We start from the raw sequence: 27,656 nt of genomic DNA, 5'->3' as shown, positions 1-27,656 counted from the left end.
TCAAGAAGGAAACTTTTTATTTCAATTTCATAGTTACAATTGTCACTCCAGTAAATGGCTATCTCTGGTTGATCTTAAATCCCCGGTCTCATTTTCAAGAAAACAATGCACGAACTTTGGGTCTCCGTTTCGTGGCCGAGTGATAAAGGCTGAATATTATGAATCATTTCCCCTAACTATTGCGGGACTTCTTTTCAGTGAGCTACCCAGCTGTCCAACTAACTTGCAATTCTATTAACATGTACTTTTTGGTTTGTAACAACGCAAAAATAACACCCGAGTCTTTCTCTACATTAAAGCTGGAAAGTAACCATTATACCATCACAGGCTCTGGATGACTTGTGGGTAAAATGTAGATAAACAAAAGAGCTTGAAAAAATTACAATCGTGCCGTAAAATGTATAAATATATATTCATTCCAAAAATTATTTTCAAAAATCTTTGAAGTTAGACAGTGTTTACATCCGCTTTAGAGTTTTTTCTTATTCTTTAAAACCACCCTAACATACATGTATGTCCAATTTTCATGGCCTGTCTGTCCTGTTATTTGACTTTATCTATCTATTTAGAACAGTTACAAATTTCGTTCAAGTATCTTCCAAGAATGGAGTGTTCAGTTTATTTGCATCTCCGTTTCGTCCTAAATCTTGCCGTTTGTTAAGTTCTTCTAATTCGACAAAACTATCAACAGTTTCACCTCTATATCTTCTTGTACTATCAACTGAAAGAAAAATATATCTTAATTAGTTTTAGCCAAAGTATTGTTCTTTGGGATATTCAAGTTGTTTATAGACGGAAATTAAGGACAGATAATACATGTTTACTTGTCTGTTAAATTATTATTTCATATTTTGTCATCAAAGTACATTTTTTTTTTTTAATTGATCAAATATAAACATTGTATTTACAGCATGGGTATATAAGGTATATAAACATATAACTATAAATGAATTCAAAGTAAAAAACAGAACATATCATAAAAGAAAAATAATTCATTTTACATACTACACTCATTCATCTGCACTCTCTCACTGCAGTCTGCGCTTTTGATATTGTTATTGATCATATCTATTCATCTTTTCAGTCATTTACTTATCTCTAAAGCCCTTTTTATCGGGGTAAAAATATAATAGTTTGATGTGTAGTTTTTGTATTGGTCAATACAGCCTAAAAGTTTAAGTCTGCATATATGTAGAGAATAATAATAATAATAGTAATAATAATTATAATAAAAGTAATAATAATTATAAGAAGAAGAAAACAAAAATATTGTGTTAATCTGAATAAATGAAAATTAGATAAGAATTCCACGCAGAATTAAAGGTTTCAACATTGTTATTTATCATTGCAGTCTCTTTTTCAATGTTGTAACAATATGTTATATATTTTTTAGCTCTAAAAACTGTGGGAATACTCTTTTGCATTCTACATTGATAAATATACATCTTATAGTAAATTAAAATTAGATTTTTAGTTTTTGATAAAGGACTTTCATCTGTTAAGCCAAAAATCATTTCGTCTGCAGTTAATGACGAAAAAATATTCTTTTTTGTTTTGAAATAGATATCAATGATGTCCTTTACAAAACTACATTGCCAAAACAAATGTTCGATAGTTTCGTTTTCATTTTTACAAAAGGTACAAAGAGGATTATCGTTATATTTAATTTTATGTAAATAATAGTTAGTGCCAATTATTCTATGAATAATCCTAATTTGAAACCACTGTATCCTAGAATATTTTGTTATTTTAAATGGCATTTCGTAAATTTCTTTCCATTTACTTTCCTCAAATGAAGATCAAGCTTTTTCATCCAGGTTGCTTTACTTGTTGGTTGTGTGTTATTAGTATTCAATAAGTTGTAAGTCTGTTTTGATCCTTCATTGTTAATAATTATGTTTTTCAGATAAAGAGGCAATTTTGGTCCACAATTTTTTTTTACGTCATTCATACTTAAATTTAATTTTGTCCTCATTTCATTTATCATTTTTTAATTCCATGAACGATTAAAAAGTTTGCATTAAGCCTGAATATATTATTAAAATCTTCTAATGAGAGAAAAGCACCGTATGAATCAAACATATCTCCGATATAATATACACCGGCTTTAAACCATGAATAAAGAACTATACTTTTATTGCCAATTAGTAATTTATCGTTATAAAACAATGGTAGTTCTGCGAAAGATTCGTTATTTATAGGATACTTATCTATATATGTAGAAAAAGCATTAAAAGTGTCCTTCCAAAAAACGTTTGAAATGCTTTTTGAAATTTTATCTATGTAATGTTTTCCACAGTGAAATAATTTTTGCATATCAAATTCATTTATGATAATGTTTTTCCAACAGGCATCGCTAATCATTCTTTTGAACCAGCTTATCTTTAAAGCCATTATAAAAGCATTTAAGTTTAACATTTTTAAACCTCCCTCTGAATAGTCCTTAACCATAACAGTATTTTTTATTTTAACATTTCCTTGCCATATAAAATCATAAAACATATTGTTAAGTTTATTTATCATGTTCTGAGGTGGTGATGGTAGGGCTATAAAAAGATGGTTTAAACTTAAATTGAAATTAAAAGCGTTTTGATAACTGCGATTTTTTCTATTGGAGTGAGACTTCTCCTTTTCCAATGATTTATTAAATTTTGAATCTTAATTAATTTATCTTCATAGTTTATATGTATCATTTGTTTCAAATTTACATCAAAAATTATGCCCAGCATTTTGAAATTATGTTGGTTCCATGATAATTTCCATCGTGTTTTTATACTATTTGATGAGTATTTATTTTTTCCTATCCAAATTACTTTTGTTTTATCAAAGTTTACATTTAGTCCAGATATATGAGCAAATTTCGATAACACATCAAGTGCCTGATTTAAGGAATTGCTTGACCCGTCCAATATTAAAGTTGTATCATCCGCAAATTGAGATAATTTATGTTCTAAATTATTTGTCTTTATACCTTTTATTTCTTTACAGTTTCTTATCTTAAGAGAGAGAATTTCAGCACATAAAATAAAGATGTAACAAGAAAGCGGGTCTCCTTGTCTGCAGCCTCTACCTATTGTTACAAAATTTGACAGAAATCCACATTGACTTACAGCAGACTGTACGTCTTTATAAAAAATATTAAACCATCGTTTAATAGAAATTCCAAAATTAAAATAAGACAATGTTTTTTGAACAAATGACCAGGACAAAGAATCAAAAGCTTTTTCAAAATCAATTAAAAGAAGAAGACCAGGGATATCTTTCCGTTCAGTATAATGCATAATGTCGTATATAAGTCTTGAATTTTCTCCAATATATCTACCCTTAATAAATCCGGTTTGATCTTTGCTAATTAATTTGTTTAAAGTTTTTTTAATTCTATTTGCAATGACTCCAGAAGCAATTTTATAAACTGTATTTAAAAGAGTTATGGGTCTCCAATTTTTTAAAAATTCTTTTGGTTTATTGTCTTTAGGAATACATGTAATTATTCCCTGTGTTTGAGTTATGGAAAGTTTGCCTGATTCATATGCGTTATTAATAGCTCTAACGACAAAAACTCCTATCTTTTTCCAAAAAACTTTGTAAAAATCTGCGCTGAAACCAGAAGATCCTGGACTTTTATTATTTTTCATGTTATGTAAAACTAAAGTTGCTTCATGATAGTTTATTTGACCTTCTAAAGCATTTGAATCTGTTGGACTTAAAACAGGTGCTTCTATGTTTGAAATAAAATTTTCGAAGGAATCGTCATTTTCATTGTGTATTTTTGCCATAAATAGGTTTTGATAATATTTTTCTAATTCTTCGAGAATTGCTGTTTGTTCTTTAACAATTGTTCCGTCATCCTTTTGAATTTTATAAATAGTTTTAGAAGTGTAATTTTTTTTCTCTAAGCTGCAAAAGTACTGTGAAGGTTTTTCACCTTCAAGAATCCACTTAACTCTAGAACGAAAGCACATTAACGTGTTAACTCCCATTGATTTATATGAGAAGTAAACCCGTTACTATACTATGGTGACGATTAATTCATGGAATTGATGACTAATTTGGAAGATAATTTATTCTAGCCTACTATATCTGTCAGATATATTTCATTTTTGTTAAAAAAAGATAATACATGTAAATTAAATAGAAGCTGTGCGGAGTAAACATTCAAATGAATTTTAAGGAGTATTGTCTCAGATGTTCTTTCTCTGATAGTAAATTAAGTTATTCATTTCATTCTCATTAATAATAATAATAACTTACTTTTAGTACCAGTTTTAGTCAGACCCGAAAAAAATCTATTGCAGGGAAATATTGTTCCTTGGTGCCAAGAACGTTTTATTTCTTCTCGAACCTAAAAAGTATGATGATTTAATGCTTAATATTATTATACTAAAGCTTAAAACGAAAACAAAATACATGTACTGCAAAAACGTTATAAATTATACAGGTTTGACACAGTAATATTAATAATTTATAATACAATTAGCAACATGCTTGTAATAATTTGTATGTATATTTTTAATTTCCGTGTATAATTTAAGTCACACAAAACGATTTGGCAATATACAGAATCAGAAAACAATGGTCAGTGCTTTTATGATTGTTTACTTAGCTTTTCAACGTCATGTTTCGTATTGTAAATGTCAAATAAGTTTTAAGATATATAAGTTTAAATTGTTATCATAAAGAACCACGGATATTCAATCTTAACTAAGCATATTTTATCTTTTGTGAAAACACCTAATATTAAAAGTCTCAACCAATACTCTGTAGAATCGGACACTTCTGTGGTTACGACATGGAATCAAAGCAATACACAATTCGTGATTTACTAGCTAAAGAGACTTCAGCTAACAGGTTTTATAGTACTGCTAGACCTGTTCGCTGAAGCCAATCCCGTATTGAAAGTCAACCAGAACCGTGACATATTTATGTCATGCTGTAATTCAATAAATGTGCGTGATCTGGACAAAACCTATTTAAATACAGGTAGTAAGATATATTTGGGACACTTCAGTCTATATTTTTGAACACAGAACGTTAGATTGATGAAATAATGCCTAAAAGTTTTTCAGTGGTTCGCATTTCATAAAATCCGCCGCCATTGCTGCCCTTATTATCACGTGACTAGCGAGAATTTAGGTTTGGATACCTTTGCATGACCCGTGACCCAAATGCTATTTTTAATTGAAAACATTGCTTTGCAATTATGAATAACGGTGTATTTATTCAATAACAGACATTGTACCAAAACATGTTGGATTTATATTGTGTTGAGTGATGATTCATAAATTATTTGTTTGTATTATTTGTTTGTTTTTATTTAAAATCGTACACTTACTAAAAATAGTGTATGGTCCGTTACTAAAAATAGATGCTAGAATTCCCAAAACTTGAAGTCCCGCAAGATTTCATTTGAAAGCAGACTCCATATTGGTAAACATTCTCTACATATTTACCTAACAAATAGTTGGGTACACAATGTCATTGAAGTTTCATTTAAAAACAAAACACTAATTAATTCAAAATTGACTTGTTTATCAAATGGTATTTTTATTTGACCCAAATTTGATTTGTTAGGGTGATTTTAATAGGTTTTTATGTACGGGGCACACGAACTGCCAAAATTCTGGTAGCCTTTGCAAATAGGGTTGACCCATAACTTTACTGTCGCACAACGTCAAAATAAAAGCGACATATAAAGTTATGGAAGCCAGAACTAGTGATTTACGGGATCAAAGAAAGTCAATTGCTTTTGTAATATTCATGCTAAAAGTAGGAATGATAAACTACAATATGAATACAACTATTTAGATATACCGTTAACGTTATACCTCTAAGTTTATGAAACAGAGTACCACGGCTATGAAAAGACCCTGAAATTTAAAGCAAATATAGGCATAGATAAAAGTACTCAAAATGAATAAGTTTATGTGACTAGCTTATCTTTTTAGATTCATCTTACTAACCAAACGCAGACAATTCATGCGTTAAATAATGAGAAACGATTTATAACTTAAATGTACTTAGAGAAAATGTCAAAAATGCGCCGTGTAGATGATGAGTTTTTTTTCTACTTGAATGGTTAAAACATTAAAACCTAAGACGCAATTTTTTTGTGGATAACCAACAATTTGTAATATTAATGACAATAAAAATCCTAAAACACTTATCAAGGATTCAAAATATTCATACTTTCCGCATTTAAAACATGACAGCTTTTATAAATTCAAAGTTCATTTTATAATTATTGTTACTTAGATCCATTTTTCAATTGATTTATTTTTACAATTGTATACTGTAGTTATACCAACCACGTTTATATTGCATTTTTGTATCATATGTATGTATATTAACTTCATTGTGTTAATGTTATTCTAAACCAAATACTGCCTACTGACAACACTCAGCCTCTGTTTCTAACAGCTATATTTTTGTCACGTGAGAGGGTGTTTTCCAGCTTGACGTCATTATTTTTGAAAATACCAATATGGCAGCTGGCAGACATGCTCACAATAAGCCATAATCCTTAAATAATATATATATACATTTACCTGAAATGAATTAAAGAACATTTCAATGAAGAGCATGACAAAATTCATCGTATCGTTGAGGGTATTAAGTGGTATTGTAAATATCAAGAAATATACGCCAAAAGTCGGAACCAGGAAGAATGTACTTCTGGCCAGTCGTCTGAAAAATAATAATAAAAAAGAAAAACTCTTAATGCACAAATGTTACGGTTATAAATCATTTATACAGGTCTACTCGTGAAAGTTCGGTATATTTTGCTTCTTTCCGTGTCTTTTAGTACAATCAAATGTAACGCTTAGATATTTAATTTATGGAAGGAGATAATTAATGCACCTTTCTGACGCGTAATTTTCTCTTCCGTGTCCCTAATAACAACACAATATGCATACGTTCGCTGCCATATAAATATATCTTAAATAAATATGTATATAGTGATCGTTTTAATGAAAGTGCTGTATGTAAAACGCATCATTAATGCTTGTTTTATCAAACATAAGATTTTATTCGTGTCATTTATTTCTAACGCGCACAAATCCTTTGTCTGGTCAGTATAAATTATAAAACTATTCAAAGCTGTTTGCTTTGATTAGTATAGTATGGCGTAGCGTTACATGTTGGCTGTTACCAATTTGATATCTAAAACACTTTTCAGAATCTGAAAATTTGGAATTACAGTCCAAATACCATGCTAGACAACTCCACTTATTTAACGTGTTAAGTAAATGAAAAAGGATTTTAATACCTGTATTTAGTGCGTTTCGAATCAAGACAATGAGGCGCTTGCAGTTTCGTGTACAACACTCTCACGATATTGATGAAAAATATGAAATTAAGCTGAAATATATAAAAAGTGCATGAATAAAATGTTTTTTTTATATACCAAAACATTCTCTAAGCTCACAACTTCAAAAGAATCAGCTGTGCAAAACCACGATATGTCTTTTCCCTTTTTAACGATATACATGTATACTTTGGTAATATAGTGCTTCAGAACAACAAAAACAACAACAATAACATTAACAACAAACAATACTAGAACCAACAATACTGAATCCTTTGAATTGGTCGATTTCTATTTTCGAACAGTAAACAAACATCAACATAAACAAAAAATCAAAAACAACAAAATGCCTGGACAAAATTATTTGTAAATAATCTAAATATAAACAACCCTTCCACTTCGTGGTGTCCAAAGACATGTTAACTTTAAGAACCACAAATATTGCAGTTCTTAAAAATAATATAACACAACTTCAAATGTTTCCTAATGGCATGGTAACTTAAATCATCACTATAGCTCAAACTGCGATCTCGATAATAAACCATTTTAATATAACGATTTTAGTATGTTTGTTTCTTATACGACTGATCACTTTGTGCCCTTGATATTTTGTCTATTTTGCCCGTGAAGGTCAAGTTATAAAATCTTTATATAATTTGCAAGAGTTTTGATATAAATTGACAGAACAACAATCGTTACACCACCGAAAAATTGAAAATTCAACCTTGACCTTTCATTGATTTCGTCCGTGAATGTCACTATAATAGATATTTATATCATTGGCCGAAATTGTGATATAAATGGACAAAACAACAATATTTAAATAAATAAATGTTGAATTTATCAAGTTTGATGATGACCTATCAATGATTTCTAAATCACTTCACCACAATGTGCTACGATGTGTTTGCCTGTTAGAAATAGAACAATCAAGCCTCGTCCCAGCTTTCTTGGGTAAATGGATGGTCATTTGTTATAATAAAGTCTAGCATTGTGCACAAGGCACATTCTAACCTAGTATTTTGGGGGAAAGACCTGGATTTGCGCCTATTTAATGGTTATTTATATTTATCAAAATGTCACTCAATTTGTATCACAGACAAAGTGTGACAGAACGATGTAAGTCAAACACTGTGATTCATTAACAATGTTTCAGATAGTAAATTATGTTTTTTTCACATTGTTTTAATTGACGAAAATAGTTAATAGTCAATAGTTAATTTTCGAATCAAGGTTAAACCTAGTGATATAGCGATCTTACCAATATTGTCACTACTATTGGGCCTTTGAAAATCCAAACCAGTTCCTTTTTGTTATAAGTGTTCCAACAACTGAAAAATAAAACATCAAGCTATTTCTATCACCCGTTAATTATTTTAATTCATAAAAAGAGAAACAGAAAAAGAGACAAATCTTATAATATAGGTGTCATACAGAGTTATGAACCTTGTCGATGTAATAATAAGTATATGTGTTTTACACATTTTCATACATAATGAAACTGCAAAGGTGTCCGTACACTTCGTAAAGTCCAGCTTAAAATGTAACGCATAAAACTTCTTTAAGTCATTTTTTAAAACCCAACATTTAAAATGCCGGTTAAGCTACAGAAATCCCTTTTATGTCCTCTGTAACTTTTTATTTTTGTGTTCCGTTTCAGTTTACGAAACGTTACGCATTAGCAATATATCTGAACTATATTTTGCATTTTTGACATCAGTAAAGTTATAGTGACTTTGTATTTTGTAGGAAAGACAAAGTACCACGTTTTTCTCCATATCAACCTACATTTTAGCCCATAAAAGTTTTATCATCTTAAAAGGGCCGGTCCATATTTCTATGTGGACAAAACCATTGATCTTGGTCTGTATTGGTCACATAGGTACCACCAACATGCTAAAGGTAAAAAGATACATGGACGGCACTTACAAAGAGTTATCCAGATGGTATCTTGCTATACACAGACATACGATTATAATCCCTGGAAAACCTGAAAAGTAAGAACGCATACAGAAAAGAATAGTTCGAATTGAAATCCATTGATCGTATATGCAAGATAATAAATAATACAGAAAAAACTATCAAAATAAGAAAGAATACAGAAAAACTTAATAGTGAAATCAATAGATGTTAAACTTTATCTATATAGAGAGAGCATCTTAACACGAGGCTATCCGATTTGTACGAGGGGGCTGAAAGTCAATAGAACTGATATTAAAAGGAAATAAATAAACTTCATAAATCAAGGTGTAAGTTGTGTTAATGACCTGTTAGCATTTGGAATTTCTTATTAGTTATTATTTCATACAATAATTAACTTTAAGGAAATAGATAATTATCGAGCATACGTAACGTGTGATTATATATTTGTAGTTGCGAGTATCAGAAGTTGTATTATTGTCATTTTTATATATCTATGTACATGTTGGAGGCGTGTTCACTTGACAATACTTGGAGTGTGTATCCGGAACAGTCGTTGGTAAATAAACTTTGTATGTAGTCTGGGTTTACCATCACGAGTGTATCTTAATGAGCATTACGATTTAGACAGATATTATTGACCGCCTGTATCTGTCATTTAAGATTTAGAAAATTGCCATGTTGAAAATTGTCGTCTGCCTCTTAGACAATATCATTTTAAAATAGAATATTGAAACCAAATAGTAATTAAACATTTTTCCTGACACTGATTATCACTGTGCGACGTTGAAATTGATATGAGAATTACTTTCTGGAAATGACAGTCAAATCTTTCAAAGTAATGACATATCGTCTGCAGCCGAAGGTTTTCAAAGGTACCATGTAATTATATCTTTTCTGAAATATGTCTGATCTCAAACATACATTTTGATACCGTGTGGTGAAGTCACGAAAGAGTATAAATGCATTTTCGTTAACGTTTTATTCATACGCCTGTTCTGGATGAAAAACATAATTCATTCTGTTTTGTTCAGAGTTTCTTTATGCATTGTACAGAAAGTTTATGAGGCGCGTCACGACAAAACCAACATTGTGCGTTTGCGACCAGCATGGATCCAGACCAGCCTGCGCGTCCGCGCAGTCTGATCAGGATCCATGCTGCTCGCTTACCAACCATATAACAAGTAGCAAAACTGATAGCGAACAGCATGGATCCTGATCAGACTGCGCGGATGCGCAGGCTGGTCTGGATCCATGCTGGTCGCAAACGCACTATGTTGGTTTTGTCATGGCACGGCTCATATAATGATATAGTAAAAGGAAAATTAGATCAGTGTGGTACTTGGAGCATTTATCTCTTTCGTTGATTGTAGGTCTACAATTGTTCTCCGTGTCATGTAAATACATCATTACACAGTCAATTCGGAAGATACAACCACTCTGATAAGCCCATACATGGAATAGTCCATAATTTTTCACTTTTACTGACATGAATATACATTTACATCATTGCATGTATTCATAACAAAAGTCAATCTTGCATACAAACTATAGGCACGGAGGTATACATTAACGGAGGACAGAAAGGATTCTCGTCTAGTACAGGTCATATGGCCACTTTCCCGCTTAACTGGTGGAGGAAAACCTCGGGTGCCCCTTTCTGCATCATTTCAGACACTTGCATAATTTAAAACAGTCGCTTAAACTGAAATTGTGAAAATATTGAACATATTATTGTGGGGTTATATGAAGTTTATTGAACACGAAAACACACTAAAGTCACACGTCAATATTTTGACACAATTATATGACACAAACAAGTCGATGAATACAGGATATTTAATACGGATCGGGATCTTTGAATTCTTTCAGTAGAGAACGATTGTACTTTAACAGTAAACTTAAAATACCAAAAAAAAAACAAAAAAAAAAAAACGATGAACGTACACAATAACCGATGCTACAACAATTGTCATTATCACTTAAAGGTCTTGTAAAACGAGTAAATGTCATCACCAACGTAATCAATGTCTTAACTTGAACAGTTTGAAATGTTAACTTGGCAGATGTGACGTATTACAAGACTCATTGTCCTGAAGCCTCCAGATTCAAAAGTAAAATCATATCACAATAATATTCATATGTTGCAAAAAGGGACTCAGTTAAGAATACATTCAAATCATACGCATATATCGGAGTCAATAAAAGACAACGAAAAACATGAAAATGGTATAACATATCTGAAGCCATATAGCTCTCACGCTCCCTAGCACCGACTAGACCAATCAGATGATCAGTCGAAAATCGTCTTAAAGAAAGATATAGATTACTTACACCATCCAAACAAGATAAACCATCGGGCTTTGATTTTATCACTGAACAATGAGATGAAGATGTACATATGTAAGTATACTGCCTCGACGAATATCCAAATATAGCTGGATGCGACGGCGTACTGGAATATGCTAAAGAACAATCTGCACTCCCAATGCTGGAATATAAACATTTAATTTGATAAAGATATCCCGAATAAACAAGATTAAACGAATCATTTACCGTTGCTTAAGTGTTTCTTTTTAAATTATTTATGTAATAAAAGTGATATAAGTCTAACGTATAAGCCGCAAAAATATATTATTATCGATGAATGAAGGTATATATCATGCATTGGGGAGAAGAGGCATTACAAGCTTAGTCGGTTGGGCCGCAGAACAACGGCGTTCTCAGGGTCCTTGGTTCGACTCCAGAGGTTAGGCTGTATATTTTATCACCCTGTGACAGCAACTTTTTTAAACGGGTACATGTATCGGTATATTACGAAACGAGGACGGCCATCGGATCCTTCGCTCTATAAAATTAAACTTAATATATGCAAGTTATACAATTACGGCAGACCCCAGTATTTATTTTATCTATTTTTTTTAATGTATTTCTACTGACATATAGTGTTATAGTAAACTAGTAGAATTTTCATTATAACATGGAAACATTAGCATGGAAATTGCCAGCACGGAACAAAAATGATGCAGTGTCTCTTGCAATAATTAAAGCAGAATATTACCGGGCCTTCTTTGAATACAATTATTCCACCAGTCTCATTGTATGTAACATCTTTAGGAAAGCCTAGACCTCCCACCATACAATTTTCTCTGATCAGACTGATTGATGCACGAAGCATGAATGATGCGAATAAATTCAAATGTATACTGTTTCTAGAGCAACGCAACTTTCTGAAACGAGAAAAAAATGTAAATGATTGACTACATATAGAGCAGAAACATATGAGTAGGAAGCTGAACTAAACTAAATAAAGAAAACATAATAATAACATAAATCTATGCGTTTTACAAAGCGACATATTTGTTTAAAAATAAACTTCTGGTTAATACTTTACTCCCCTTAATGCAAGAGAACAATATACTTCTACAAACTATATACATGTAATTAAAACACCTACTCTTTTACAATTTTTTTTATTTTTTACATATAGAGTACGGCAAACTGAAAGAGCAAGAATGGTACACTGTCTGTACTTTATTTTGCACTTAATGACGGTTTTAAGAGCAAAAGAGACAAGAGAAACATAAAGACTTACTTGAAATAAACCATGATGGTAAAGGCTACTAAAAGTGACACCAGAGACACGGCATATCCTACATTGTACATAACCCTCATATCTGACACATGTTTCTGAAAAAGAATAATAAAACTAGCATAATATGAGCCGCGTCACGACAAAACTAACATAGTGGGTCTGCGACCAACATGGATCCAGACCAGCCTGCGCATCCGCGCTGTCTGGTCAGGATCTATGCAGTTCGCTATCAGTTTCTCTACTTGTAATTGAGTTGGTAAGCGAACAGCATGGATCCTGATCAGACTGCGCGGTTATTGGCTAATGATTTACTTTTTGGTTAAAATATTACGCGCCATAAAAAATAAAAGCTTTTATGAAATAAAATTAAAAGCATTTCTGAGGCATAATGGGCCTTGAAAATTACAAAAAATTATCATCTCCTGAATTTAAGACCTCAATTATCAGAGCTCAATTTATGTCTGATATCCTGATTATTTCTGTAAAAATCACGTTAATAATGTCATAGTGAGACGAAAAGACTGCACAAAATTGTTTGAGGAATTACATTATTCAAATGACAAAAAATTAAATCAAACATTTAATTATATTTTTATAGCACTTTTTAAATATTGTTAGAGAATAATGAATAATTCATTATCCACTATTTTTTGTCAAACTTAAAATTTCTGGCACCAAAAGTGTTATTAAATCAAGACAGTTTCTTGAACTATCTGTATGTGGGTCAACATGTCTTTTATTATGTCACGAGTTTAAACAATTGTCTCCTAAGTTTTGTCTTCCATACAAGGACACCATTCTCTTTATCTGACTCATAACATGCTTATTATCTCAAATAGACATTTCGACAAAACCCTTCATCATTTTAGAGAAATTTTCAAACTCTGTATTAATCTAACTGAAAAGCGAACATTACACCCATGATAAGAAGACCGATCCTTGTCTTACACTGGTCGTATGGATAGATTATGTCACCGCTAGCATGCTCAGATCGTTTAGAGCAGCCCACATATAAAGTCGATAGAAATTGTCAATCATACATATGCCGTAAACTGAACTGGCCTGAAACGTTTACCATCTACTTAAATCAGACAGTTGCTTATTCACTTAATAAAGTTCTATTCTGTTGTATTCTGTTTTCTCATTTCGTTACATATTTCGTGAAAGTATTTAAACCAGTATTGGTCTATCACAATAAGAGTTATCATTACATATATTGTGATTGTATATCTGGGAATAAATACGGTAAAAAATACGACCAGAAAGAGAAACTGTCAAATAAAGTAGTTGCGAAAAGTTTGTACTACTCTAATCCAGTTTTAAAACAATGAATACATATACAATAAGTGGAAAAACTAACACTTAGTGCCTTTAGAAGAAGAACATACATGTACTGTCAAAAGTCAAATTAAAAAAAAAATGCCATTTCAGAAATGCATAGATGTATTTTATCATAAAATTATATTATACTCTGCATACCGTAAACACTGATTGAATCTGCTACTTGCAATTGTTAATTATGACGAGACAGTTTTTCTGTTTACTTTGACACATTAATTATAAGTGCTATTATTTTGTGGATTGTAAGTGCCAAAGCTAGCGAGTACTAGAAACAGCAATTTTAAAGGGCCATTATGCCTTCGAAATGATATAATTTCCATTTCTCAAAAACGTTAATGTTTCTATCTTGTCACAGTTTCCAACAATATGTTTGTCATATACATAAACTATCGTTTGCTTTTGTTTTGCTCATTTGACAAATGGTATAGTTAAGATTTTTGGAGGTCTAAATACTACAATGTACTTTGTTTACATTTTGCTACCTCTACAATACATCTCTGCATGTTTAGCGCTACTTTTTCAGTTGTTGAATATCTTACAAGCTCTTAATCCATTACTAAATCATTATTTAACACATGTAAGGTATTTCTAAAGAATAAAAGCATAAGGATTTCTGGTGAATAATGTGCCTTTTATATTTCGATAAAAAGTCAATGAGATGCACAAACCCTTGGACTGCTGGTGGCAGCTGTATACTCCCATGTGACCAGTAAAGGCACCTCCGTTACGTCTAATCATGGTCTACATTGTGCACCATTCAGGGAGCATATATCTTAAAAACTTTCTCATTAATGATGAAATTTTTACACATTTAATTTGAAGGATAAAACATTCAATTTGAAGGATGCACGACTCCATCTAAGATAATTAGCGCGATGAAGATTAAAGATATACTAATATTCACCGAGAAAATATGCGGAACATCGTTGGTAATTTCCTCTTTACTTTCCGTTATGTTATTTGGGCATTCCGTGAAATTAGTCCAACCTTTATTGTTAACACTTCCGTCAGACCGTGGCAATGAAAACCATGTTCCGTTCTCTAAACATATTCTTGTAGCGTAGTCTGAAATAAAAGTATTATTCAATATTTTATTTTGCAATAATCAGGGTAAATTATCACAATGAACTTTAAAAGCCTTAAATTTTAATGTCTTTGTTTTTTACTGTACATTTGTATATTAAGATCATGTATGTGTGTATGTATTTGGTTATTTATCCCTCGCCACCGGAATGGACCATATCGACGAGCAGATACTTTATCTATAACAGACTTCTTTAGAAGGGAGCTGAATATATTTACTTCTACAGTTATTAACTAGGACGATGTACGAATTCTCTACATTGCATATTTTAATCTATTACTCGCAATAAAGTTGGTTTAAATATACTTATTCCGGCATACATAGCATGTGAAACAATTTTGAAACATTCCTTAATCTGCTTCTCTAAACGAACAGTGTTTGATGTTATAACAAATGAAAATGATGTCATATGGTCACACTCCGGGCCTGGTATAATCGAACTGATCCTCAGACAGTTTGTCTTGTTCCACGACCTATACGTTTTCTATTGTGATTATTTCTAGAGTATCTGCAGATACTTTTATTTAAAAAGTACAATTAAAAACATTTAAGAACATGCTAAAAATCAAAGAATACTTCAAGAATGAATACGGATGACTCTTAAGCTGCGGCCTCACTTCCCCCCGGGAGAGCCCAGGACCATCCCGGTTAGTTACCGGGATGATCCGGGACGATCCGGGGTGAAATTATTGTTGCGGTCACACTTACCCCGGCAGCACTACGGTAGTTCCCAACTAACCACCCAGGATGCGTGATCATCCAGGCAGAACCCAGGTGAAGCTACGGTTCATGCCGGTGCTTCCCCGGTCGTTCCTGGATGATGCCGGAAGAGCCCCGGTCGATCCAGGCAAAGCCCCGGCAGAGCACAGGACGATCCAGGCAGAGCCCCGGTAGAACCCCGGTGGATTGAAAACGCCCGAAAATGATAACATTGATACATAATTTTTATCTAATATGATATCTATTGTTCCAGAATAGTTAGTTATTCATGACGATTTTCTGAAAAATCCTTATGCCATACTGGATAGAAGGGAAATCGGAAGGGTTTTAATACAAACAAGTGCAATCATCGCAAATTGTCGTTTTTCTTTTGAAATGATCCAGGCTTTTCCAGGGCTCTGCCGGGATCAGCCGTAGCTCTACCTTTATCCTCCGAGGATCTGCATGTAGTTACCGGGGCTCTACCATAGCTCTACCGGCTATATCATACCCCGGATCATCCCCGGTTTGTACCGGCAGAGCTACGGTGCTTCCCCGGTATAACCCCGGTCGTTCCCGGCAGAGCTAAGGATGAAGCCGGCAAAGCTTTACCTTCCCGGATCATCCCGGACCACCCCGGTGATATTAAATATTTTATTCCATCCGGGGTCGAATGCCGGATTTTCCCGGATCATCCCGGACGTTGCTAGCAGATTTACGGATGTACCCCGGTTGGTTCCGGTCGTACCCCGGTCGATCCCTGATCACCCCGGACGTCTACCCGGGCTCTGCTGGGATGTAAGTGAGACTGTAGCTGTACTTACTGTATTTTTGAAAGTAGTTAATGTAGGCCGGACACGGCTGACTGACGGTTGTTCCCGCGGGTGTATCTCCCCAACACATAACATTGTCCCACGTACGATTACAATATGTTCCTATAATAATAGTAATAATAATAATGATAATAATAATAATTATAATAATAAGAAGAAGAAGAAGAAGAAGAAGAAGAAGAAGAAGAAGAAGAAAAAAAAGAAGAAGAAGCAGAAGAAGAAGAATAAGAAGAACAAAAAGGAGAAGAAGAATAATAAGAACAATAATTGTAATAATAATGAATAACTAATTAAAAATAAAGTTGTTATTTTGCTTTATCTAGCAGTATCATTTTAAAAGATTCAGTTCTGCTTTGATATATGATTATTCACTTTGACAATAACAGAAACCACAAGAAATTATGTAGATGAATTTATGTCGTTTTGACTGAGCTAAATGCGTCTTTTAATATATAATCTACGTTGTAGTTAAAAACAACAACAACAAACACAAATAGTTGCAAGCAAAGGACTTTCTATGATTTGTTTAATAGGTTTTACGTCACACCTTTACATAATAGGTCATATGGCGACGTTCCGGCTCTACTCTTGGAGGAAGACCTTAGGTGCCTTTCCGTACATAATTTCAGGCACGAACGGGAACCTGAGTAGAACCACCGACGTTCCGTAAGCTAAATGACTTTCTAAGGCTTATATATGCACATGTATATTAGCGTTCAGTCCTATTATCAAAATATTAGTAATACATTTTCTTACCTGTCAGCGTAACAGGATCTGACTGCATCCGGCACCTGCATTCTTTCTCTTTTAATGCCAGAAGAAACCTTTGCTGTTTACTTTCAAGGTATGCAACGTCCTAGATATCAAACGTGTAAATAGTATATCAATATTCAAAACGCTTCATTATTATTTTTCTTACAATGCACACATGTTCTTTATGGACATGGGGCTCCAGAAAGAAAATAAAACATGAAAATTAATTAATTAATTAATTAATTGATGAAATGTTGTTTAAACTGTTTCAAGTTTTGCCTTAAATAATAATGCAATGAAGGTGTTAATATAATTCAATAATATGATTAAATTATATAATTCTATAATACTCCTTTTAATACGTGATCATCTTATGTCAAACGTACAAAATTGAAATCATAATATTTGTTAAGTATAAAAAGTCAAATCTTCCTTTCCAATTTAAGTGCATACATCAAGATACACGTACTTACATTCCCAAGTTCCTTTGAATATTTCGTATAGTTATAAAATTCCTCGCAATCCATTGCATCAGTTCCTACAAAAAATCAACAACACCAAAGATGTTATCATGTTATGGTATTCACACTAGTAAGAAAATGGTTTCATTCCAAAAGTTCATGTTTTCCCTCTCTAGACGAGTGACGTTAATTAGACAGTCGTTAGAAAATCTGTTGCAACAGATGAGTATTTAAGCATCAATGTAACATCAGACAATTTTCCAATAACTGAAATGAAAACTCATATATCTTCATGATGATAACTTTTGTGTGTGCAAAATGAAGAGTAAAAAACAATGTATCTGACAATGTGTTGTCTTAAGATACTAATTTAAGATGAGGCATATTAATTCAAATGACCTGACACGAATCAGATAAATATGGTCATTTGAAGGAAGCATGACACGAAATAAAAGGAATAATCTTAAAACCAAAATAAACAAAGTAGAAAAATGCAAGCAAAATACTTAACATGAAGCTTTCTTTCTTACGTTTTCCAACTATATAATTTATGAGCCGCGTCACGACAAAACCAACATAGCGCGTTTGCGACTAGCATGGATCCAGACCAGCCTGCGCAAATCCGCGCAGTCTGATCAGGATCCATGGTGTTTGCTTACAAACCGTGTAACAAGTAAAGAAACTGGTATGGACAGCATGGATCCTGATCAGACTGCGCGGATGGTCTGGATCCATGCTGGTCGCAAACCCATTGTGTTGGTTTTGTCATGACGCAGCTCATATTATTTCATGCATGTTTTTTTTTTCTCAACATGCCCCCCCCCCCTAATTTCTGCAATCCTGGAGAATTTACTATATTGATATTGATGCTTTAATTTAACAATATGGATAATGATAACAATAAAAAACAAAGAAATAATATTTAAAAAGTATATTCAAAGAAAATACCTGTGTATTTTTTTTCAACGGTAACATACATCGAGCATACATTTTTTTTCGCTTATTAATAATTACATGAACGACGTCATAAAATTAAGAAATATTACATTTTTAAACAAACTGGAAATATGCGCTCATCTCTCGGACAAATGTTTAAACAAAACGAACAAATACACTTACATATAACCTGCTGTTTCAACTCAAGCTATAACTAATCCTCAACAATCCGTTGAAAATAATTCATTTATTTCAAAATGTTGGTAGCCTACCAAATTGAAATCAAAATTGAATAATTGTGACTTTCACTTTAACATCCTTAAAATGCTATGATCGTCAAATATTTTCACCTTGAAATATTCCCACACAATCTACCTTAATTATTTTGGTTTGAAATTTTCAAGTTGTAAAGGTCAGTATTTGATAGTATTATGTCAAGCTGAACTTGTTACATGATGGTTGTTAAACAACTAAACGAGCGTAAAATGTTAACACAAACATACTAATCAGCTTGTTTTGTTTTGGTCATTCATCTGAATGGCCGTGATTTGATAATATGAGTTAAGTAAAACCACTCTGTGACTTACCATATGCATACAAAGTTACAGACTTACAGAGAAACATATCTTACAAAAACAACATTATTATTTTAAGGTTATTTCTATTTAGGAACATTTATGATTTAATCATTTTTAGAATAATTTCGATAAACTCTCATCAGACAGTTATAACATTTAGTTTTTATGCCCCCACAATGTGGGAGCATATAGCGTTCACTTGTCCGTCCGTCCGTCAGTCCGTCAATACGTCAGTCCGTCCGTCAGTCCGTCCGTACGTCCCGAAATCTTGTGAACGCAACTCCTCTTAAACCGGATGGCAGATTTTGCTTAAACTTACAGGGATGAACAACCTTAATGTGTAGATGGTAGTAAAGGAAGGAATTTTTGCTGCGACCAAATTTAACAGAATTATGGCCCTTAGTTCATTTTTTCACCAGATACTATGTAGAAATTTTGTGAACGCAACTCTTCTTAAACTGGATGGCAGAATTTGCTTAAACTTACAGGGATGAACAACCTTCATGTGTAGATGGTAGTAAAGGAAGGATTTTTTGCTGCGACCAAATTTAAGAGAATTATGGCCCTTTGTTGATTTTTTCACTAAATACTATGTAGAAATTTTGTGAACGTAACTCCTCTTAAACAGGATGGCAGATTTTGCTTAAACTTACAGGGATGAACAACCTTAATGTGTAGATGGTAGTAAAGGAAGGAATTTTTGCTGCGACCAAATTTAACAGAATTATGGCCCTTTGTTCATTTTTTCACCAGATATTATGTAGAAATTTTGTGAACGCAACTCCTCTTAAACTGGATGGCAGAATTTGCTTAAACTTACAGGGATGAACAACCTTTATGTGTAGATGGTAGTAAAGGAAGGATTTTTTGCTGCGACCAAATTTAACAGAATTATGGCCCTTTGTTGATTTTTTCACTAAATACTATGTAGAAATTTTGTGAACGTAACTCCTCTTAAACCGGATGGCAGATTTTGCTTAAACTTACAGGGATGAACAACCTTCAGGTTTAAATGGTAGTAAAGGAAGGAATTTTCGCTGCGACCATATTTTACAGATTTTACAGATTTATGGCCCTTTGTTGATTTTTTCACTATATACTATGTAGAAATTTTGTGAATGCAACTCCTCTTAAACCGGATAGCAGATTTTGCTTAAACTTCCAGGAATGAACAACCTTTATGTGTAGATGGTTATAAAGAAAGGAATTTTTGCTGCAACCAAATTTGACAGAATTATGGCCCTTTTTTGATTTTTTCATTATATACTATGTTGAAATTTTGTGAATGCAACTCGTCTTAAACCGGATGGCAGATTTTGCTTAAACTTCCAGGGATTAACAACCTTAATGTGTAGATGGTAGTAAAGGAAGTATTTTTTGCTGGGACCAAATTTTACAGAATTATGGCCCTTTGTTGATTTTTAGTTTTCAACTTGTGGCACATGTAGTCCAAAAAATATTTGACCTAGAGTCATAAGATTGACAGAACAGTGGCGTGTGGGGGCATCCGTGTCCTATGGACACATTTCTAGTTGTTTGTTTGTTTGTGTCATTTTACGCCTTTTTCCAACAGTATTTCAGTCATATAGGCGGGTAGTTTCCTAACCATCGTTCCTGGAGAGTTACACCAGTACTTGACAACCTTCCTCCGCGCTAAACTACCAAAGCATCTCCCTGGGATCGAACCCACGCCAGAGAGGTAACTGGATTAGAAGTCATCGACTCTAACCACTCGACTACGGAGGGGGTTATATAACATTTAGTAAAAATGGAATAAATAATATATATTTATAATACACATACATGCCTTATTAAAATATATTGAATATTTTATTGTATTTCTATTCAATTATACATTGTGGCAATTTAAACTCTCTCTCAATGAACTTTCTGTCTGTGAACTATTTTAACAGAACATACAAATATAATATATTATGTACTTCCAAGAAGAAAAAACAAAAAATGTTTATAATATTGATATTTCAAACACTAAAAGTTCCAAATCAGTTGAATGAATATTTTAGCATAAAGATAAACAAAATAGTAAATATCTTTAAATATTTCACTATCATATCTGTTATCATTATCTCCGTTCTTTTCTTATATGGATGATAAAAATCTTTCAAAAGCTTTACGCATGATCTAGTTTTCAGCAGCTAATAGTGTTGCTAAATCACAATATCTAGTGAAGTTTATATCTACGGTATTTCAAGATAAATATTATGTTTTGCTTTTGTTATAGAAATGCGTTGCGAAGAAAACTGTAAACTAATAACGGTAAAATATAAGTTAAAATTGAATGTCCTTAAAGTTTGTAATTCATAGCATTTGTGTTGAGTGATTCTTGCTCTGTTATAATTCCAAAGAAGAAAATTGTAAACTTATAATGGTAATATATTAGGTAAAAATGAATGTCCTTAAAGTTTGTAATTCATAGCATTTGTGCTGAGTGACTCTTGCTCTGTTATAATTCCAAACCATATGTAAAGACAAGTCTGATAGAATTTTAGATAGATTGGCAGATGTTGCTTAATGAGCAAGAAATGAAAAATGCAATTATCTTTCTTATTTATAATTTTATCTCCACGTGCAGTATTTTAACCACCCTCATTGTGTTAACAACATTATATTGACATTACTCAAATCACAACATTGGTGGATGGTAAAAATGAACAAAGTAATATTTTACAAAATGCACTCATGGAAAACTACATTACCAGTTTATTCTTTTGTAAACAATAAACGAAAATAGACTTTTCGTTAATTCTCATTTTAATGCAGTTTAATATAACACAACAACAAAAAAGGTCGTTTTATTCAGGGAGAACTCGTTCATTATAACATGTCAGAAATCACGCATTGCTTCGCAAGAAAATGAAGTCACACCGAAACAAACATGTATCTTGTACCAAACAAATACAGTCTCTCAATCAATAAGTTTATCATATAGAATATTCTTCAAAGTTGCAACAATCACATATTTTCATTTTTCTATAATGTCATTGCTTTTATTTAATATAAATAACAGAAATTTTAAGACAATCAAACGTTTTTGTGAATAATGTAGTGTCAAAAATGAAAAAAGAATAGTTCATGAAAATACAAAACAAATGAAAGAAAAAGTATACAGTTTGTATGAAATCAGGGTCAAAAGTTATAAAGACATACTCAAACTCATATATTAGGTATTTGATTGGTCAGAATCTACAGAAAAACTTCCACTGACCAACGAAAATAACAATATTTGAAACATAACTCAGAAAAAAAAAGTTTTATAATCTCGAGGCATGTTCTTCTTAAAAATCATTTTTTAATATTCTTTAACTATCAGTGAACAAATGTTGAAAAATACACACACAAAAAAATCGATCTGTATAAAACTTACCAAAATGAATCAGGACTCTATTTTCATAATCCTTCACTTGTTATGACAGTCAAATAGTTTCTATTTAAAAATAAATGCCTGCGCTTTCTATCTATAATTATTTTGTTTTTAAATTTTGAAGTTGAAACGGTCAATATGTAAATATATTGGGATGAGCTTAACTTGATACATGATTGTTAAACGGCTGAACAAGCATAAAATGTTTACATATAAACGACGTACTATAATATCTTGTTAAATTGTGACAATCTCTATAAGGTCAAAATATTGTATACGAAATATTGTAATTCAATTTCACAATGCGACCAATCACATTTAGAAAAACATTCAAGGTATAAATAGGAAACATAACTTCGTGTTTTTATTAAAGTATTTTGCAGCATTTTTTTCACTTACCTTTTTTAATTTTTGTTAATTATGTATTGGTAACGTTATTCATTTGTTCACTTAACTTCTTTGATTTTTTTTGTAAGTTTTTTGACTGATCAATAAAATACTTACTGAATGTGTTAAAACGCAATTATGAATAGTTAAACTTAAGTTTTCTGAATATAGACAGAATATAGACAACATATTTTCATATCAAATATTCCATTAATAACTCTTTTTTTCATACAGTACAGAATAGAACAGAAATTTTATAAAGACTTGTACAAAGTTCACCATCTACAATACATTACATTCACATATATGTAAAAGCTGATTGGTATTTAGCAAACAAAATAAGGACATCATATTTTACGTATACAGTAGTTTCATGACAACAAACAAACATACAAACAAATATACAAGCAAACAAACATGTAGTTATGGTAAACTGTGCATTTACTGTATAGTTTGGTAAATAAATAGGATAAATTATGGATATCTTTGGAATCGAAACAAAACATTTGGAGCATGAACATTGATTTCAATTTAAGACAGTGCAGTTGAAAGTGCATACCTAATGGAAACAGCTTCTTTAACAATTTGTAATAAATGTATAAGATCTTTATTTTTGAGTTTAACAGTTGAGTAAATTTGTAAACTGATGGATTTCTATAAGGAAGTTTTTAAGTGTTGTTTTCTTACACATCAGAACAGAACATAGCAGAGATTATTTCATAACTTATACATCATAGCATTACATATACAAATTAAATGGTATTCGTCTTCAATATCTAAATCATTGCAAAACAAACAATACGAAGAATCATATTTCTACTAGATCTGAATCTTCACGTTTGAATTCTTAGAGGAAGACAATCTAATCTAATCTAAAAATATAAAATTTTAAACACCTAGGTATTATATTTAAATACCATTCATATTCAAAACAAGGTTGAACATTTCTATATACATTTGTATATGTAAAACATGACTTTTCAAGACTACGGAACCATTCTTGTTTGGAAAAATCAAAACGACGGCATTTATATTCAAATAAAAACAAAACATTGTCTATATTGTCACAATTATCATAAATGTATGAAAATTCATAATCATTTAAAATATTTAAATATGATATACCAAATTCACCTGATTCTTCATATAGATGAAAGTGTCTTTGAGTATCTATCTATGTCAACTGATTTCATTAACTGATATTTAAATTTTGCTCAAAACATAAAGCTATAGCTATCAACCTATCTAATAAAATTGCTTACATTACCGGATTATTATCATAAAATCAGATTATTCATTGAGAAATAAGTCATTTCATAGCATTTCTTAGGGATGGACTTTAGATAGATTTAGTTGAATTTTGAAATATTTGACCTTAGCATGTGTAAACAGGGTGCATTCACTTCATACAAAAAGACAGTGCATTTTAAACAAGGAAGTATATAATTTGAAAGAAACCACTGAAAGGTGCTTTATGTAGAGCTGAAATATGAAAAAAGACATTAAGCCAATGTGTATGGCTTTATTTTTGAGATATCTCTTCCATTTATAAGTCAAGCTACAAACATTTTCCGTCTGCAGATATATGACCAAATGTTTATTTCAATACAAATATTGAGTAATCTGAACAACAATAATATCATGTTTATTCTTAATTAAGGTACAAAATAAAAACTATGAGACTTTGTATGCCTGACATATTTCAATAGAAATCAGCAATTATGTATGTAATACTGTTTTTAATGAATTGTATAACATTTAATAATTATACAACAATTATGACAATATTGAGGAAAAGAAAAAAACATTCAAAGCATTGTAGAAATGAAAGCAAACTGTATATAGAAAAGCAAAAGCTTTGACAAGTCCTCGAAACAAAATACAATTATGCATTACATTTTTCTTTTCAATCAGTTATAAATGTTTTAGTACTTTACTTAACCTTTAGAAGACATGTGCTATGATACTTTTATTTTACAAGAAAGTGCTCTAGCGATACAATGCACTAGAAAATGATTTCTTATGACCTTATTTTTTTATTCGACTAATTCTAAAATAAGATAGTCGACAAAGTACATTCCAAGAAATCGCTATGTCTGCAACACAGACTATAAATATTCGTCTTTATTAATGTGATAGAAAGATCTTATTTAACTTGCATTATTGACTTAATGACTACCATCTCTGAAACACATCCTCTTCTTGACAGAAAACGTTCAACAAGAAAGATGTTTAAATGACGCACAATTTACAGAAGGGTTTTTAGATTTTAAATTCTACTAAATCTTTTGAAATTATTCTAAATGAATATGCACGGAATGACTCTAGCCGTCGAACATTAATGCAAAGAACACAAGTTTCTCTACATGTAATAGGGTTTGTAAGCGAAGATATGTAGATGCGTTTATCTAAGTCTATGTAACTTATCACGTTAAGACGCTTTGATTACTGTGATATTGAAAACAAACACAAACTAACGATTGCACATAAAATTCATCATTTGAAACTCATATTTGATCCTTTTCGTCAAAACACACTTGCTAGCTGGATTTATGAAACACACGAGAAAATAAAAGAAATTGGTAAAGGAACAAAATAATGAACGAAAACAATCGTAGGCATGACAACATAATTGCGATAAACAGACGATGATTCGAGCATTTGCGAAAATATGAAAATAAAATTAATAAATGCATAGACAATGTACATAAACATTATAGAGTATGTAAACCAAATTCTTCAAAGGCACATCAAATACCTGCGTTCTCATAATTATCTATTAATAATATTTGAATGAAATTCATGAACTTATCGGGCAAGATGACCGTAGTTAAGTCAAAGGATACCAAGCACAAATATTTGCACAAGGGTTATTGGCTTAACTAATTCCAAAGGTAAGCCAATATCATTTGATTTATATTACAGACTAAAATTAAACCAACAAACTTTAGCCTGATAATCATTTGATCTGTCTGATGAAATTTAAATCATTATAATTATTATGGTTTTTGTTTTTAGTTTTTTTTCAGTCTATGAATATCAGTCAACTATAAGCATATCAAACAATATTGATTTTAAATATTAAAGGAAATAAAATTAATTCTAAATTCACCTTTTCATACATTGAAAAAAAAAGGTACTGCGACAGTTGATAGTAAAATATTCTTTAGAATGGCATGAGCTTACATATCAAAATATTTCCAAACGACAATTAAAAAATTAATCACTCTTCAAAGAAAATGTCGAGTAATCTTTTTAACAAACAATTTGATTCATTTGGAATCCACGTAAACCGGCAATGCTCCTCAAAATTAGATTCCGAAATTTATTTTATTTAAAACTTCCCTTGATTAATCCAAATTGCAATATAAATATTTTTGTTCAAATAAAATGTCATTCAAAATGTATGGCTTTTAACTTCTTATTGCAGTACAACATATTAATCTCTATTTTCCAATCAATAAGAATTAACACAGAAAAACTAGCATGTGTTATTAATTTACATATACACCAAGCAGTTTGTATCTTTTAAATGAAAATATATATAATATGAAAATAATCGACGTCGTTTTTACATATGGCGCCAAATATGCATATTGATTCTATTAATCTTAAAAAACCACATTTAATACATTCATATTTTAGAGAAGAGTATTGTTTTAGTAGATTTTGCAGAGGGTAGATATTTGAATTCGCATCATGCATACGCAAACTGAGTTAAAATGAGTTTGTTTACTGCAATGCTTGCATATCGGATATACCTATTTCGCAGTTATCAACAATTAAATTGTCATTTTAATTGTTAATGTAGAGAATACATAGAACACGATGCAAAACTGAAATAGTGTGTAATGCGGAACTGCCTTTGTTCAAGTCTTTAAATGATTTTTAGATGTTAAAATTATTGCTTTAAGTGGAAATATATAAGTATAAAAAGTGTTTAAAAAATATGCCCCTTCTTGTGGTATTAAATTGTCGTAAGAAGGATAAAGATGTCACAAAGCATATTATCTCACAATACCTACCAAGAGAAAACGGAAGATAGATGTAAAGAATTATAAATCACATAACACCAAATCTTTTTACAATCTTTGTACACAGACTGTCATAACCTGAAATAAGAAAATTATATCCAAACGTTAGACCCGTAAAAATATTTGATTGTTAGTAATCTTCTGTATTTGCTAACGAGCATATTCATACATTTTGAACACATATATACGTATTTTTGTACCAGAATATGGGAATGACTCGTCGGAACATTCTAGTCTTTGTATATATATAAAATTACGTACTAAAGACCACTTTGTTATCCTACAATCAATACAATTGTCCGGTCTCAAATCTTAATAAAAGGTCAGTCTGTCTGATTTTCTTCCTT

At 31.5% G+C, this 27,656-nt stretch overlaps 1 protein-coding gene across 1 annotated transcript; it reads right to left on the bottom strand.

Moving 5' to 3' along the window:
• LOC132730189 (secretin receptor-like) lies at positions 1-27,368 on the bottom strand. Its single transcript, XM_060716045.1, has 15 exons — positions 27,301-27,368; positions 18,005-18,069; positions 17,535-17,634; positions 16,770-16,880; positions 15,067-15,227; positions 12,822-12,916; positions 12,288-12,456; positions 11,561-11,717; positions 9,236-9,296; positions 8,568-8,637; positions 7,268-7,359; positions 6,546-6,684; positions 5,826-5,867; positions 4,252-4,342; positions 1-721 (listed from the first exon to the last, which is right to left on the bottom strand). The coding sequence occupies exons 2-15, from the start codon at positions 18,056-18,058 to the stop codon at positions 588-590; spliced, it is 1,476 nt and encodes a 491-aa protein (XP_060572028.1). The 5' UTR covers positions 18,059-18,069; positions 27,301-27,368; the 3' UTR covers positions 1-587.
• Positions 27,369-27,656: the final 288 nt, after the last annotated feature.

The sequence above is a fragment of the Ruditapes philippinarum genome, unplaced genomic scaffold, assembly GCF_026571515.1.
Source record: "Ruditapes philippinarum isolate M1 unplaced genomic scaffold, ASM2657151v2 ctg736_1_1_1_1, whole genome shotgun sequence".
Lineage (NCBI taxonomy): Eukaryota > Metazoa > Mollusca > Bivalvia > Venerida > Veneridae > Ruditapes > Ruditapes philippinarum.
The sequence above is the reverse complement of the archived record's forward strand: the minus strand, read 5'-3'. Positions and strand labels throughout refer to the sequence as shown.

Bases quoted from the DNA above. Each gene is read 5' to 3' on its own strand.
- LOC132730189 (XM_060716045.1), bottom strand. From the start codon at position 18,058: ATGGATTGCGAGGAATTTTATAACTATACGAAATATTCAAAGGAACTT. The intron at 17,635-18,004 runs GTAAGTACGTGT...TTTGATATCTAG, and splicing joins ATTCAAAGGAACTTGGGAAT to GACGTTGCATACCTTGAAAG. The intron at 15,228-16,769 runs GTAAGTACAGCT...CTTTTATTTCAG, and splicing joins TAACTACTTTCAAAAATACA to ACTACGCTACAAGAATATGT.